We start from the raw sequence: 16,331 nt of genomic DNA, 5'->3' as shown, positions 1-16,331 counted from the left end.
GTGCGTGTGCATGTTTTCCTGATTTCTTGCATTCCATTTAAATTCCATTAAGCTGATTGATTGTGTGTGTGTATAAATGAATAGTCATGCAGTTTGAACCTTCTGTAAACCCAGTTTACAACATAACATATGCTCTGTCTAGTATGAGTGGTGTGACTTTGATGAATTTCTGCTTTGATTTCCCACTATATTTAACCACATATCTACGGCTGTGAATTCTTCCATCCAATATCATGTTGGCCTTTTCCCTGCTTCCTCCGCCCTCCAGGACGAGTGCTACCAGGTGCGTCAGATCTATGCCCAGAAGTTGCACTTGGCGCTTGTTAAGCTGATGCTGCCCCTGGAGTATCTGGCTGTGTTTGCACTGTGTGCCAAGGACCCCGTCAAGGAGCGACGCGCTCACGCCCGACAGTGCCTGCTCAAAAATATCACCGTCCGCAGAGAGTTCATCAAACAAAACCAACTTCCTCACGGTGAGTCCAGAGTTGTGTGGACTGAATCCCGCTTTTGGCCAACCTTTTTTATAATGCAGTCACTGTTGATCCCCATCATTATGGAACACGGCTAGACTTTGTATTATGTTGTTAGTGGTTGATGAGAGCTTATAATATAAGTAATAAAGAGACATAACATTAACAGCTGGCTTTCTGTCTTTACAGAAAAGCTGTTGTCGCTTCTTCCAGAGTATGTGGTTCCCTACATGATCCACCTGCTGGCCCACGACCCAGATTTCACAAAACCACAGGAGTATGACCAGTTAAAAGACATCAAAGAGTGAGTTGCATAACCTTGAAGGACCATACTTGTCATCTGGCAGTACCTGTTTAAAGTAAAGCTGAAGCCATGAATGGACAATAGCAAGTACTGACGACATATGGTCCTGTAACTACTAACCTAATGGTGCTTTGCCACTGCATGGTACCAGATCAACTACTGTATACTCGACTCGCTTTTGGTACCAGATACTTCATTTTCCACTGCAGATAGTTAGTACCTCTTCAATGTAGCTGGTCATCATAGCAATGCCCAACCCTCTGAGTAGTAGAGCACTAAAGAACAATGATGAACCTGGACTTTTCTGCAAATTATCTCTATTTCACTTCTACTGTCCAAGAAAAACGGTTTCTGATAACATTTCTGGCAAAAGATTGGTTATGCAGTTGCTCAGTACTTATTCATTTTACATTTACAACAGGTGCCTGTGGTTCATGCTGGAGGTTCTGATGACCAAGAATGAGAACAACAGCCACGCCTTCCTGAGGAAAATGGTGGAGAACATTAAACAGACCAAGGACGCACAGTGTCCGGAAGATGCAAAGGCCAATGAGGTAATGTTCGCTGAGTTACAGAATACACATTTGTATAACCACCTACTTCATAATCTGGGAATGAGCACACACAGATACAGTGTCTTGTAACACAAATTCTAAGCCTCTCTGTTTCTCAGTTTTATTATATTTTGTACTGCCATATTGATGTGCCTCATTTGCCATGGTTACAGAAGCTGTATATTGTGTGTGATGTCGCCCTCTTCGTCATTGTCAACAAGAGCACAGCATGCTTCCTGGATCCTCCCAAAGAACCCATCCTACCTAACAAGTTCTACATTGCGCAGGACAAGGTGATATCCTTGTTTATGCATTCACACAAGCATACTAAACTATGGTCTCGTATCCATATTGAGACAAAATATATTTTTTGTAAGAATGTTCACTTATTATGACATACCCAGAAAAGGAATGCTAGGGTTAAAGTGGTTAATATACTTAGTCGCTTTGCGCCAAGTTGTGAGCTCGTAGATCTGCTATTTTTGCTGAATGCTTGCTTATTATGACATGCCCAGAAAAGGGAACGCAAGGCTTCAAGTTGTTAGTTAGTGACTTGTGCTCATCACCAATTCCTTCTGCTCGACAGGACTTCAAAAACGACAAAGACTATCTTTCTGCAGAAACCAGACAAGTGTTGCTCACCGGCAAGGTACGTACATAGTTACTCCACTACCATGATCTTGATTGGAAAACATAATGGTCTTCATTCATGAAACATCGTAGATTTTATCATGTTGTATACTTACAAACTTTTCCACAAATAAACAGTGGCATTTCTTTCTTTTACTTAATGTCAGGTACAGTCATTACACTGAGGAGGCTTCCTGTGGGGCCGTGACACGTTTGAGAATTATAAATGTATAAACAACATGATAATGGGGGGCTCTTAACTCATTAACTGCCATGGACGTGTTAATTTGTCAAATTTGTGAAAAGCGAGTTTGGACGAGTTTTGAAAAAAAATAAAATAGATTTACTGCTCCGTTAACTTATTACTTAAAAATGCTGTATCTCGGCTCCTGTGTACTTTTTTTTTAACTATGTATTTTTGGTCGAGACATGCTATTTTCAAAGCCGGACAACAAATGTCAACGAGGTCGCGATGACCTCGTTGACATTTGTGAAGCCACACAGTGAAACCCTCAGTGATTAGCAACCATCAGGGGAGATCGATCATACTGGAGATAAATATTATGTGACTACTTGAAAAGGTTATAAAACACAAAAATCGCTGGCAGTGGGTGAGTTTATTAATGTATATACTCAGTAGTAGTAGTAGGCAGTTAAAGAGTTAAAAAAGCCATATTAAAAACAATTATGTTAATTATGTGATTGTTACTATCAGCCCAAAATTGACAACCTATTTGAAGGGCAGTTGTACAGTAGTGATGGGTCGTTCATGATCGATTCGTTCAAAATAACTAGTTCATTGCAGAGAACGAGCTCGTTCACTTCCTGAAACTGTTACGTTCACGCTATCGTTCATGCCCCCCATCCTCTCCCCCGTACACAGGACGGGAGGGCGGGCTGTACGCGCGACGTAATAATAACGCTCCCGCGATAGTGTTTTTCACTAGAAAATAGTGCTACTGAACAAGAACGTGAACGAATCATTTGAACGAAGCATTGCCGTTAACAAAATCGTTCATTCACTGAAATCTTTCCCACCACTATTGTACAGACTCAGAGTATGGACATACTGTACATGCATTAGCAAGTATTAACCACTCCTTTTGACAGATACATTGTTTCTAAGACGGTCCTGGTTGTTTAAGCATAAACATAAATACACCCCCACTACCTCTTCTCGCCCTCACTTTACGGCCATCTCTACAGCCTAAGCCCTCTCCAGTTCTGGGAGCAGTGAACAAGCCTCTGACCGTACCAGGGAGGAGGGTCTACATCAAGCCCACAACGGGCTCAGACACCGCCAGCAACGCCAGCACCAACTCCCAGCCAAGCTCTCCAGCCCTCAACAAGAACAGGTAGACATTAGGCCCTCAGTCCCCCACTGCCACCCGCATTCTCTATCTCACACACGCTCGTGCATGGTTTGTTAACTGAACACATTTGTGAGAAAGTGTTATCTTTTTGTGACTTTTCTCCTTTCTCCCATAGCAACAGTACTGTGGGAACAGAGTCGTCAGAGAGCGGAGCGCGGGAAAATGAGGAGAACCCGATCATCAAGAATAATGACACAAAGGTAAACCTAGACAGGATCTACATCTAAGAAAGGCAAGCAATATTATGAGCTTGAAGCTTAAAAAAAAGGAACCTGTATTCAACATCAATTGGCATTGACCATTAAAATGGGTTTTGTAAGTAACCCTCTGTTCAAAAGATGTAGTGGGTATATTCCATACACTAAAAGTAGCATGTCTGGACAAGAAAGATTGGCTATGTGTTTTGTTATTCAATAAATCTAATATGATACATATAAAATGGTCAGAAATTGAGGGGGTTTTCTTTATCACCCATTTCATTGTGACAAATATGCTGTTCATGGCCAAAAAAAAAAAGAAATCCTCACTTTTATGCTACTTGGCTTTTCAAATTGGCAACACAACAGTTCCAGTGTTGTCATGAGGTGTGATTGTTACATTTTTGAGTATGTGACTTAATGCACTATTTTATTATCTTCATCAAGGTTTTCCTCTCTCTCTCTCTTTCTCAGGAGGAGGTAGGCCGGATTGCGACCCCTGACGTTACAACAGAGGCATCACCCGTCAAGCGGCGCGGGCGTCCTCCCAGGACGACAGCCACAACAGCCCCTGCGGTCGTGGCCGATAAGGAGGGAGGGGCAGCGACAGGGGGTGGGGCTGGCAGAGGGAGGAAGAGGGCGGCTGAACCCGCTCCTGACACCCCAGCAGATTCGATCAACATCAAGATGTCAAAACAACAGCAGCAGAAGGACGAAGGGACGAAGAGACAGATTGACTTGCAGAGGTGAGTCGGTCGAGTGGAACTGGAGAATAAAGGCACCAGGGGCAACAGAGTTTAGGAAGACGTAGGTGGTTACTGGGATGAAAAGAGAGGAGGGTTGTAAGTTTGAGAGAATTTGGGCAAATTATAACTTCACACAGAATTCTGTCATCTGTTAGCTTGCAAGGTTTTTGGGGTATAAATGAGAAGGAGCACTTCACCCAGTTTCAACCTTATCTTCGTATCAGTGGTCTAAATATTTTTATTGATGGAAGAACAGAACGTTGGAAGACGAGAAAGGCTAGTTTCCAATATCTATCTATATATATTGGAATCCCCAATGATGTCATTGATAGGCAGGTTTCTGTGTACAAGGAAATGGTGCAATCTTTTCATAATGAGCATTAATGATGACTAATTATATTTACAATTTAGGCATTTAGCAGAAGCTCTTAACTGATTCACTGCCAATCACGTTGATCTACGCGAACCTATTTAAAGCCGCCACATGCCAATCGCGTAGATCTACGTGAACTAAAATATATATATATATATATTTTTTTTTCAATTTGACCCAAAGACCAAGGAGATATGATTTTTCGAAGATCTAGACTCCTATCCACTTCCTTGTTAACTTAAAACTTAAAAATTCTGTATCTCGGCTCCTGAGTACTTTTTCTTTTTCTATGAAAAACTCTGGCACTGAAAATATGAAAATACCTCTGGCAGTTAATGGGCTCTGGCAGGCAGCAAGAGACCAACGGGGGAGACATGACAGGGATACCGACAGTGAGTTGGTGTTGTCTGAATTTTTGCTATTTGCTAACATTTTGTCAGAAATTTCAGCAAATAGCAAAACATCTGATTGCCAATACTGGCCCAAACAAGGTTGGCCAGGGGATACTCATTTTCTCTGACTTAACTAACCTGAGCGTCAGTGGTCTTCTAAGGTCGGTTATAAGAAAGTTGCACTGGCCCTGGCTGGCCCTAATATGCCCTGATATGGAAAAGGGACTTTTAGGCGGGTTTCTCTTGAGTATGCATCCAAGAGAGACACAATGGAGACGTCAGGACGGCGCACTGTGGTCCTGGTGTTCTCTCTTTTGCCAGCAACAAGTGTTTGATTTCATCATCGTCTGATTACAGGGAGGGTCTGCACTCTGTTGCACTGGGTGCGTTGCTACATTTGCTATGTTTTAAATGGCCTCTCGTGCATGGCATAGGTGCGTTTTTTGCCATTTCTGAAAATAATTATAATCATGTGTAACTACGAATGCATCATTCGCAAATGGCTTCCCTTTAGACACTGGACTAATCGCTATGCAAAGCAACTGTCGATTTTGTCTGTGTCCAACACACATTTGAGCCATGCACTGTGTAATGTCACCTGTCTTGACTGGATACATTTTGTGGCAAGTTAGTCTGCTCTCTAGTAGGAATTGGCATAAATACAATAAAGGCACGCCAAAACGTGATGTAGATCTGAAGACATTTGGGACTTTGGACAGAAATGTTCCACTTCCAGGTATAGGAACGAAAGAATAATGTTATTTAACATGTAGCCTAAAGGAAATTTCTAATTAACGTTTTGGCTCAGAACAGTGCAGTATTGTTTATTTTTGTTTCCGTTCCTTGAACCCATTCGGAGCCCTGTTCATTAAGTTTATCTGTGCTCCAAATTAGAAGATTCTTATAATTAGCTGTAGTTATGTAGGTATCTGAAAGATGGCGGTCTTGTTTGAATTTTCTTGATATTAGTTGTAATTATTTTTCTTTCAGGTAAAGAGGAGACCACTGAGGGTCAGATCAAGACTGTAGAGAAAATACCAGACTCCCTCATGCCCCCCCCCCCTCTTCCTTAGCCCCTACACATACTTTCTGACTCTAAAGCTCTTCTGGACACGTGATGGACCTTTCGTACCCACATGCATATACAGTACATACACACACACACCACTGATACTCTAGAAGGTTTTAAACACCTCGTAGTTATGAATGGAAGCTCATTGTATGTAGATCTTAATCTCAAAAACATGTTATTTTTTTCCTTTGTGTTTGTTGCTCTTTGCTTCTTTTGTGGAGCTGTTTTTAAAAGAAAAAAAAGGATGGACATTTTACAAACGTTTTAATCTGGTTATGATTGTTGCTTATTAAATTCCCTGGGAAAATCTTATGTCTCCTGGCTTCTTCCTCATGTCTTTTTTGCTAAGCAATGTTATAATTTTTAATTTTGAACTTTCATTTTGCTAACCTGTTGAATGTTTTACCATTTTATATAAAGCTACATGCTATTTTCAGTTAAATAAAAATCATAATCTTGACATACAAAAATAGCTAAAGATTGGGTCACTATCAGCTGGTCAAGGGAATGGCAATGTCCAAAGAAACCTTATTCCTCTTGTGAATATTTTGTTATAAACTTTGTAATGTTGTTAAATGTCATAAGGGCAGGGAGAAAGTCAATGGCTTTATTGACTCATTTATTTTGCAAAGTAATATACAATTTAATGTAAGTCTTGACTAAAATAAACTTTTAAGACAATATCCTAAGCTCCTTTCACCTCATTTAGCCCATTTAGACCTGTTGTAACCTATACGTTGTTATACCTTTCAATCCGGGAGCCACCTCTGTGTCTCATTAGTTGTTGCTATACATATAGCAACATTTTTATTATTTTTTTAGTACGAATTTTAACGTTTTCAGAAAACTGAGGTTAGGTTTTAGAAGGCCTTTTTAAAATCGGCCTCAGGTCTAAATGGGTTAAACTGGGAAGAGGATATTGAGAACAAGATGGGTATGATAAACATTAAGTACTTAACTTTGGATCTCACACAAATCCAACATGTATGTCTGTTGTCTTTTACAATTATTTATATTTTTCTTTACATATTACTGTTGTGTAGGATGAAACATGCCATTTCTGAAAATAAATGCTTTTTACATTTTGTTATACAGTGCATTTGTTTTTGTCACAGCATGTTGCAAAGAAGTCCCCCAGCCCCTCAGAACTCCCCTAACCAAGAGACAGAGAATGCAAAGCGTTGGTTTTCTAGGTTTTTTTTAATCAAAGAAACATGACACTGTCACAATAAATAACCATGCTTTGTACTGCTGATGCTTGCGTCCAGAGGAAAAAAAGAGGAAAATAAATTCCCAATCCTAACTGAGAATCCCAGATGCAACAACCCCATTTTTTTCCCGCGTCATCGTGCAATATTGAACATTGTGATAACATCCATCAGGAAGACAGGGTAAGTGTCTTTCCTTGTTTGTCTGTTTTTCTTACAAAATATAAATCCGGCCTTCAATGGTGCACTCTAGTAATAATCAGAATGCTCTTATTGATAAAGAGCCTTCACTATTTACAAAAGAAGCACATGTACCTACACCACTTATTTGGATCTAGTCTGAAGCACTTCACTGTTGGGTGGTCAGCTTCTGCTCTCCATCTCCTAGTCGTACTACATGCTACTGGGTTGGTAGGGGTAGTGCAAGGAGGGCAAGCAAAAGGGGTATGTGTGTCATTGAAGGAGGCAGTGTGAGGATGCATGGATACCCCACTAATCTATGCTAAGCAGTCCATTTCTTGTGATTTCTGCTCATGGTACCTCAGTAAAAGAAAAAAATAAAGTCTTGCAAATATTTTGCAGGCCTGCCGTCTGATATTAAATAACAGAGGAATTCCAGCCTCTATATACCATCCATAAGACTTGAGTTTAGCACAAGCTTGACCATCTCACGCGGTTACAAATGTCAGTTTGTGACATGTGGGCATTGCCGACTATACCATGGACATGGTCCAGGTTTTGATTGCCTCCAGCTGGATTGTGTCACTGAGTCAGAGCAGAGAAAAGATCTTCAGACTGATCTCTGAAAAAGTTAATAAGTCTCCTTCAATTTATATTAGGATCTTTTAGATGGTGAGATGCTTTTAAATCTGTGGCATGGTTAGGTGATTGTTCTGTACAAAAAAAAAACCTATGCGGCTCTTCTAATGCAACATCAAGATGTTTTGTTTTTTTTGTCCAGTTTGATCAATTATTGATTCTAGGTAAATCTATTCAGGATGAGATTTCTCAGCAACATACTGAGGTAAAATAAACAGCAAAGCTTCAATTTCCACAAAGCTATACCACACTGGATGTGCCTAGTGGTTAGTTTCGTAGCCGTTGAGGTGGCTGCTATACAGTAGAACTGGATAAGCCTTTAGCACTATTATAGTTCACTTCTAAGAAGGGTGCCAGTAGTTAGATAACTATGTAACTTGGCCAGGAAAACCTATTAGAAGGCAACATACTATAACGTGCAAAGAAGTACAGACACAAGAAAAGGTTAGGGGTACAGCGGAGAAGGTGGTATGTCTTTACTTTAGAAATGGGATATTTCAGGGCCTAGCAGCCTGGGCAGGTTGTTCTGTAACCCCCTTGCAATACAATCAGGACCAGGATATTGTCTGTGCCACTCACTATATCACAGTCTCGGCCACTCAAATGTACTTGGAATAAAATGGAAATCATTTTAGAAAGCAAAAGGTAGACATTAGGTATAGCAAGGTAGGACTGATGGACCACAAAAGGATAAAAAGATATCTCCATGTATTTGTAAACTAGGTATAGTTCATATTTAAAATAATTTGTTTTACAATGCCATGTAAGAAAGAAAAGTATATCCCAATTTATTTTCAAATTTACACACTTATATATCTATTTACAGATAACTTTCTTCCTGCTGTGCAGGTGTTAAGAGAATGCATGTATGTTTGTATGCCATTGTCTGCTTCTATAGATTAGACCCTAAAAACCATATCCACACCTTTGCAGGGGTTGGACTTCTCTAACAGTAAGGAAATCCCACACACACCACCCTTTCACCACAACAGCATCTATTTAGCCCAATCAAGGCTTTAGTCAGGGTATTAAATGTCCATCAAAAGAATACTCTGACAAACGGCCAACTGGGATGAAATAACTGACAATGTACAGGAAGTGCAGTTTGAGGGGTTTCCCTTTTGTTTTAGGATGATTCTACAGATTAAAATTTAACCAGGTGGTGGCAGTAATCATTCCTTGCAGTAACAGGAAATCTGTCAAAAGTTTTAGAATTAAACTTCAGAATCAATCTTGTGCCAAGTGCCCCAACAAAACAAAAAGCGGGTCATAAAAGGCGTCATGTTTAGGTTTTTCTGATTTCTTTTTGGGTGGGACATGATGATTTAAGTTAGTGGAAATTCAAAGTGGAAGAATATACATAATTCAAATGGAGAAGAGTAATGAATGGCGAGAGACAGTAGGCAGCAAGGTGGTGTGCATATTGGCGATTGTGGTGCTATTTGTGACAAGTTTATAGCATACAAACTTGTGACAACACTCCCCCCCCCCCCTCTCAAAAAAAGAAAAAGAGAAAAAAAAAGGCTCAGTTTGACGGATGTGGTTGGCGGGAGTTTCAATGTAATGGAAGGCAATGGTGAAATGGCAACCGGGAGAAGTGGGTGTTGGGGACCATCAAGCCTGGCTGGGACTCAGTTGCTGAGGAGCAGCTCTGTTGCCGTTTCCACATCCCAAGATTTTGAAGACAAGGCCGCTATTACTGCATTCTGGAAGGGAGGAAAAAAAATTACTTGTGTGTGATCAAACGCTACATCAAACAGTGACCTTCCCCACTACTACATACAAAGTTGTTTTAACTTGAGGTAATGACCTGAAGGAGGGAGGAGAGGGGTTGGCATTCCTCTTGTTAACATAAAATATGTAATGCACCCCTTCTCTATACCTGTATATTTTCATTGAAACATCAGAGAAAGAGATGGTTTATATTCACACCATGCCCCTTTCAAAATCTTAACCCATTTAGACCCGAGGCCGATTTGAAAAAACGCCTTCAAAATCCTAACCTAAGTTTTCAGAAAACCTTCTAGTTTTTATTCAAAAAAGTTCTGTCGTTATTAACATAGCAATATCTAAAATGACACAAATGCTTTCCCGGTTTTAAAGGTATAACAACGTATAGGCTTTCCCAGTCTTAATGGGTTAATAAATCAGTCGTATTGGCATTTAGTATTTTGCAATAAGACTCAACAAGCCCTGTAAAGCTTTAATAAGGGTGCCTTGAAACTAAACCCATTAAGCTATCCCATACCATGCTTCATTCAATATTAATTTAGCCTGAGAAACAAAGTGATACTGACCTTATCAAAGCCCATAGCACAGAGTTTGTCTATTTTACGCGTGTAGTCGGGACTGGAAACAGGAGCGCCTGCGTACACGTGAGACCACAGCCGTGCTGTCTGTTTGAACATCTCTGGGTTCTGCTTAAACTGTGGGAGCAGAGAGAAAATGACATCCTAAGAAGACATATTTCCAAAAGATTTTGGCGTATAAAAACATGCATAACTTTTTGGTATTGAGAAATGTGTGCAGCCTTTATTCATTTGCTTTACTCTATTATAGTGGGACTCAAAGTACCAACAAATATTAGTTTCTTCACAAACCAGATTGAGAAAGATTGCATTCAACCTGTTGTGGGCAAATCTTAGCTAAATAACTTCTATCTACCCTTCCAGCGCAACAATCAGTTCTGCATGTTTGTTTGATATAATGTTGAATTTGTTTCCAAAAGAACTCGATGGCCGAGAGATGGTTATGTTTTTGGTCAAAAAGCTCAAAAACCAAGGTCACAATCAAGGTCATGGTCAAAATACAGAACAGGTGGGTGGTACACTTGGTGGAAATGATCAGTACGGAATAGATCATTCACTATTGGGTCAAAAAGATCAAGGGCGGATGCCTGGCGGACAAACCATATGCTCCTAGTGAGCGTGAGGACTCAGGTTCGACCCCTGTCTTGTCTTGCATGTCTCTCTCTCTCTCTCTGGTTTTCTGTCTCCCTACACTCTCCTGTCTGAAATAAAGCATACAAATTGCAAAATAAATCTTACAAAATAAATTTGTCAAAATCAAGGGCATCAAAAGACATAGTACAGTGCAAGCAGGGTTTTCACCGCTGGGTGAATTTGTTTAATTGCTGTTGTAACACTGCAATTCAGGGGGTTCAGTCGTCATATCTTCAAGCAACAATTAATATAACTTGTCTTCAACATTTCATTCCTAGTACTCTCCCTCATCCTTGACCATTTTAGACCTGTCAACCATCAACACTGGGTATAAATGGACTTTAGCTTGCAACTTTAACAACCTTACCAAACCTGTTTGATTTTGAACATGGAGAGAAGGTATGGTTGGTTGAAAGGGAGGCCCCGGGCATTAGACATTGTTCATTACCTGGTTTGCTACTACTGCATCCTGTGGGTCATCTGGTTCAGCTGCAGCCAGGAGAGCTTGTAGAGATAACAGCACTGTCCTCAGAGTCATAGCAGCCGCCCTGGACAAAACAGGGGGAGGACAGGAACAGGGTATGGGAGGACAGGGGTGGACATAAATAGAGTGGTCATGATGAAACGATTGGAGGAAAGAACAGAAAGCAGTTAGGATACTGGCAGTGAGTATAAAATTGATTAATTTGAAGTGCTGCCAAGTCTATTATATAAAGCACACTGGAAAGATGTTTGATGTTGGTCACTAAATGCAGGCATTGTTTACATACCACTGGTCTTTTAAAATGTCCAGACAAATTGCTCCTGTCACAGAGCTGATGTTTGGATGCCATATCTTAGTTATGAATCGCACCTAAGAGAGAGAAAGAAGCGAGATTGAAAGAATGCTTTAGCATGCAAGAGAAAAAGAATAGGAGTAGTATGTGTGCATAGATGTGTGTGTGTGTGTGTGTGTGTGTGTGTGTGTGTGTGTGTGTGTGTGTGTGTGTGTGTGTGTGTGTTTAAGAGAAAGTTAGCTTAATGGACAGAAAGCTGACATTATTTCTGCAGAGCAAGTGGTGAAACTGGAATACATACCTTTGGTGGGTTAAATGGATACGTTTCTGGGATTTTAATTTCAAGCTGATACCTTCCACCTTAGGAAGGGAAGACATGAAACACAATTAGATAGATCGTGATGATAATGATACATATGAGGAAACAACAAATAAACTTAATTGGATAGCATGTCATTTTAAAGGACACAGCACTGCTAATTGTACAAAAAAAAGACATGGGTATGTTACCTTCATATGGTGTGTCTGGTGGACCTGCAATCTCCCCTCTCAGCTCTGTGAAGTTCTCATCCACTAAATCTACCTTTATTTGGTTTTTACTTGTCTGTCATGGAGAACAAAAATGTGATTAGGACATTAAGATTGGTGGGGAACAGGTTTCAGGTCGTCACAGTAAGGGATCATAATCTATTGCTAATAAAATCACAGATTCTGACTTAAAACTGTTTCAGTTACTGACATGTTAACAATGATGACAAGTCATAGAAATACCATGGGGATCCTTTCAGTTTCTGTGCAAAGCTAGCTAGCAACATAGCAAAACCAAATTGTTAACTTTGTCTTCTGCCCATTTCTCGTTTAAGGACTGCAGGGTGACATAACAAAAGCTTCACCTTTGCTTGGACGAATCCATTTAACTTGGGACACCGACCACGAATCAATTAACGTTACGTCGATGTGGACAAGTTTGTTAGTAAGTTAGCCTACTACGAGCTGTCACTGGCTAATGCTACTAGCCGAGACATAGCTGTCAAACGCTGCAAAAAACAAGCTTGTGATCACGTCATCTATGATCTAACGCAGCATTATAAAACATGTGTAATGACTCATAAAGAGTGTCACAGATGCCATCAGTATATATGCGACATGCCAGTGGTTCTCAAAGTGGATTCCAGGGACTCTCTGGGTACCTTTAGGGGGGGGGGTCTAATTGGACCCTCACAAGTATGTAACAATGACAGTATACAAATGGAACCAAATGGACCCTTACGGGTCCATTTGGTTCCATTTGTATACAGTCAGAGTTAAAGGGAGACCTTGAAATGTGAAAGTTGGAGAACCGTTGCGACATGCAATGGTGTTTGTTGGGAGTAAATGAAACGGGAGGCCTGTGAATCCTCGGTGTTTCCTACATGAACGCCCCCCCCCACCACCTGACAGACATTCATCTGACATAATACCACTTTAGTTTATAGGTGTACGAGCGTGACACTCGGGGGAAAAAACACGACACGTTTACGACAGAAAGGGTGTGCACTGCTGGCATTTTTGTCACATCATGATATTGTTATGATGATGAAGTGGTTGTCAGCTAGCCAGGTTAACGCTAGCCAACCACAATAATACCAGACACTTCTCGTCATTAATGGATACTTCGTCGTATACCGACGACACCTTTATCATTTAAAAACACGTCTCTCTCTTTTGGGGGGGGTGCGACTTAACTATACAAATAAAACCGTAACACAGTTTAGATAACAAGACAAGCTCAACAACTCCTATTATTATCCAGGGCCTCACTTCCTCCCCATCAACATCTACAACACAAGCTAAAGCTAACATTAGCCAAAGTACGAGAGCAGCCCCAGCGTTCACCGCAACAAAATGACATGACAGACTGTTGTTTCATTTGACCACATTAGAACCCCACTTCAACACAGAATAACATCGTCTACGCAGCGATCCGCACCTCTTCGCTTTTAAGAACTTCTTTGAACTCCCGTTTGATCCTCTGGACCGCGATGTTAGCCATGGTTCTTCTGCTCTCCTCTGGCTCTTCTCTCCCCTGTCTGTGTGGAGCTGATCTGCTCTCCTCTCTGGCTCTTCTCTTCTCTCCTGTCCTGTCTGTGTGTGTGTGGAGCTGCTGCTGCGCCCAGATCACACCAGCTTCTCCCCCGGTGTGTTTGTGGCTCCTGATCGGCTGATCGCTGCTGCTTTTCTCTCCAGGATGGAAGATCTCTAGAACCTAGAGATTCTAGAACCACCACTAGAACCTCTGCTCTAGAGTCTAGATCAGTGGTTCTCAAACCTTTTCAGCCCGTGACCCCCCCCTAAATAAGCATATTTGAACTGGGGACCCCCCCACCGTCATAAGTACTTTGAATGTAGTCGATTTAGAGATGCATCAACAACAGATAGATATTGTGAAAATAGCAGATCTACAAGCTCACAACTATTTTCACATATTATTCTTATATTATTTGACAATTTGGGTCTAGGTTTGACCAGTTTTTATAGTATAGTTTGTTGATTACTTTTGATGCCATAATCAGGGGACCCCCCCTCCCCCAATAAATAAAATGATGTGGAGACCCCCCCCCCCCCCCCCACGGGGGTCCCGACCCACAATTTGAGAACCCATGCTCTAGATCTTTGTCTCTACCGTTTCACTTTCCATCTAAAATAAAAAATAAAAACACCCCTTCAACCAACTACATTAGGCGGCAAGAGGCGGCATTGGATTGTGTATGTAGCCTATGTGGCCCGCGTCAGTCTCTAGAAATATTAGTGGTTCAATGGTAGCTAAATCATGGAGACGCTGGAATGTTCATTATGGTGAACAATGATGTGAACTGACATGATTTGTGTGTGTTTTTCGGGATATTTCTCCTGTAGTTAAAGCAGGTGATTCACTGCCCGTAATAAAAATCTATAAAAAATAATGTTGTCTATATGTTTTACCTACGTTTTTTCTAGTTTGTCCCATAAAGCGACCTTGACTACTTAAAAAAAACGAACTAAATCTGAGGCATTGTTATTGTTATTTATTATTCATATATTTTATTAATAAATCCTGTGTTAATCTAACTCTGAGAGTGTACACATGCCACCAAATGGATTACTTTTGGCACATTTGTTAATTGTATCTGTTTACTACTACAGTAGTTTTGACAGATTTAAAATATACAGGAATAGTTTTTTGGACAGATGTCCAATTTGTTGGACCTAATATTATGAACACTATTGACAGGTTTAACCACATGCACACACTTCATTTGATCTCTTTATATGATTCTGATGATAATAATTAAAAAAAGCTACAGTTACAAAGTAATTTATAAAAAAAAAAAAGGCTACCCCAACATATGGTGTGTCGTTTTTTTGGTTATCCATCCATCCATCCATCCTATCCCATCTATCCAGCTATCCATCGATGGGCATAGGGACATCTGGGCACCTCAACGTAAAATTGACAATTTTGTCCAAAATGTTAAATGATAAAATATTAGAAAAATGGTCTTAAGTAAATATAAGGTATACATGATTAGAACATGCTTAAACATTCAACAATTAAGGTCTAATATTTCTACAATTGCTTCAAATTGCTACACAATCTGTATGTATGTATGTATGTATGTATGTATGTATGTATGTATGTATGTATGTATGTATGTATGTATGTATGTATGTATGTATGTATGTATGTTTCTTTTGTTACACAACTGTACAGAATACAGATGTTAGGGAATCTACCATTGGGTGATTGACAGCTGTATTGATTGTTTACTCTCTACGAGTCGTCCCCTGCCTTATTGTGATAGGCTGTGAGATCTGGTCGAGTCCTTTTTAGACCAATAAGATGCGCTTGTTGAAACTTCAAGCTCCCGGATGTCTCGCGTGTCCAATACATAGAGTCTCTACCCCATAGCCCGAATGGACGGTCAGCTGTGAGTAGGAACTGCAGGTATCATTCCAAATACCTTAGACAAAAAGGTATATTATCAACCATCTGTTCTCTATTTTACACATCTTTTTTTTTTTGTTAATAAAAATGTAAAACCTTTTATGCTTTTAAAGAAACTTTTAGCTCATACATAATGTTCATCTTTGAACCTTAAACCAATGTTTTACACATATAAAGGGTGTGTACATGTGTGTGCACTGCAAATAGGTATATTCAGTGATGTAAAGTAACTAAGTACATTTACTCAAGATTCAAGTACTGTACTTAAGTACAATCTTGAGGTATTTTTCAGTACTTTTACTTCTACTCTACATCTCAGAGGCAACTCTTATACTTTTAGTCGACTACAATTATTTGAAAACCTTAGTTACTTTGTAATTTTACCCATTTCAGTCCATTTTGGCCATTTGAAAATAGCGTATCTAAAAGCTCACAATCGCGACGTGTTGTGAGCTTGCATGTAGATCTGCTATTTTCAGAAGATTTTTATATGTTTGTAAACGTGTGAAAT

General features: G+C 40.1%; 2 protein-coding genes across 4 annotated transcripts in view; one reads left to right on the top strand and one right to left on the bottom strand.

Moving 5' to 3' along the window:
* pds5a (PDS5 cohesin associated factor A) overlaps positions 1 to 6,427 on the top strand; it is a 41,140-nt gene extending 34,713 nt beyond the window's left edge. For both annotated transcript variants that reach the window (XM_080444869.1, XM_080444870.1), the window contains exons 25-33: positions 269 to 473; positions 660 to 774; positions 1,196 to 1,328; positions 1,502 to 1,621; positions 1,915 to 1,977; positions 3,165 to 3,313; positions 3,447 to 3,531; positions 4,003 to 4,274; positions 6,030 to 6,427. In XM_080444869.1, coding sequence (XP_080300995.1) covers positions 269 to 473; positions 660 to 774; positions 1,196 to 1,328; positions 1,502 to 1,621; positions 1,915 to 1,977; positions 3,165 to 3,313; positions 3,447 to 3,531; positions 4,003 to 4,274; positions 6,030 to 6,033 — 1,146 coding nt within the window. In that variant the 3' untranslated portion in view covers positions 6,034 to 6,427. The remainder of the gene's footprint in view (positions 1 to 268; positions 474 to 659; positions 775 to 1,195; positions 1,329 to 1,501; positions 1,622 to 1,914; positions 1,978 to 3,164; positions 3,314 to 3,446; positions 3,532 to 4,002; positions 4,275 to 6,029) is intronic.
* A 2,473-nt stretch (positions 6,428 to 8,900) lies between these two features.
* Positions 8,901 to 14,141, bottom strand: ube2kb (ubiquitin-conjugating enzyme E2Kb). 2 transcript variants are annotated; one of them, XR_013934201.1, is made up of 8 exons: positions 13,826 to 14,141; positions 12,367 to 12,460; positions 12,158 to 12,216; positions 11,851 to 11,933; positions 11,529 to 11,628; positions 10,436 to 10,564; positions 9,949 to 10,020; positions 8,901 to 9,844 (listed from the first exon to the last, which is right to left on the bottom strand). XR_013934201.1 is itself a non-coding variant. In XM_080444888.1 (7 exons), the coding sequence occupies exons 1-7, from the start codon at positions 13,886 to 13,888 to the stop codon at positions 9,770 to 9,772; spliced, it is 603 nt and encodes a 200-aa protein (XP_080301014.1). In that variant the 5' UTR covers positions 13,889 to 14,136; the 3' UTR covers positions 8,901 to 9,769. The 2 variants fall into 2 exon arrangements, 1 of the variants encoding a protein (XP_080301014.1); XM_080444888.1 differs by lacking the exon at positions 9,949 to 10,020 and having other exon boundaries at positions 13,826 to 14,136.
* Positions 14,142 to 16,331: the final 2,190 nt, after the last annotated feature.

This window comes from Gymnoscopelus braueri (assembly GCF_963280865.1).
Source record: "Gymnoscopelus braueri genome assembly, chromosome: 2".
Lineage (NCBI taxonomy): Eukaryota > Metazoa > Chordata > Actinopteri > Myctophiformes > Myctophidae > Gymnoscopelus > Gymnoscopelus braueri.
Note: the sequence above shows the minus strand (reverse complement) of the source record. Positions and strands in the feature narration are given on the sequence as shown.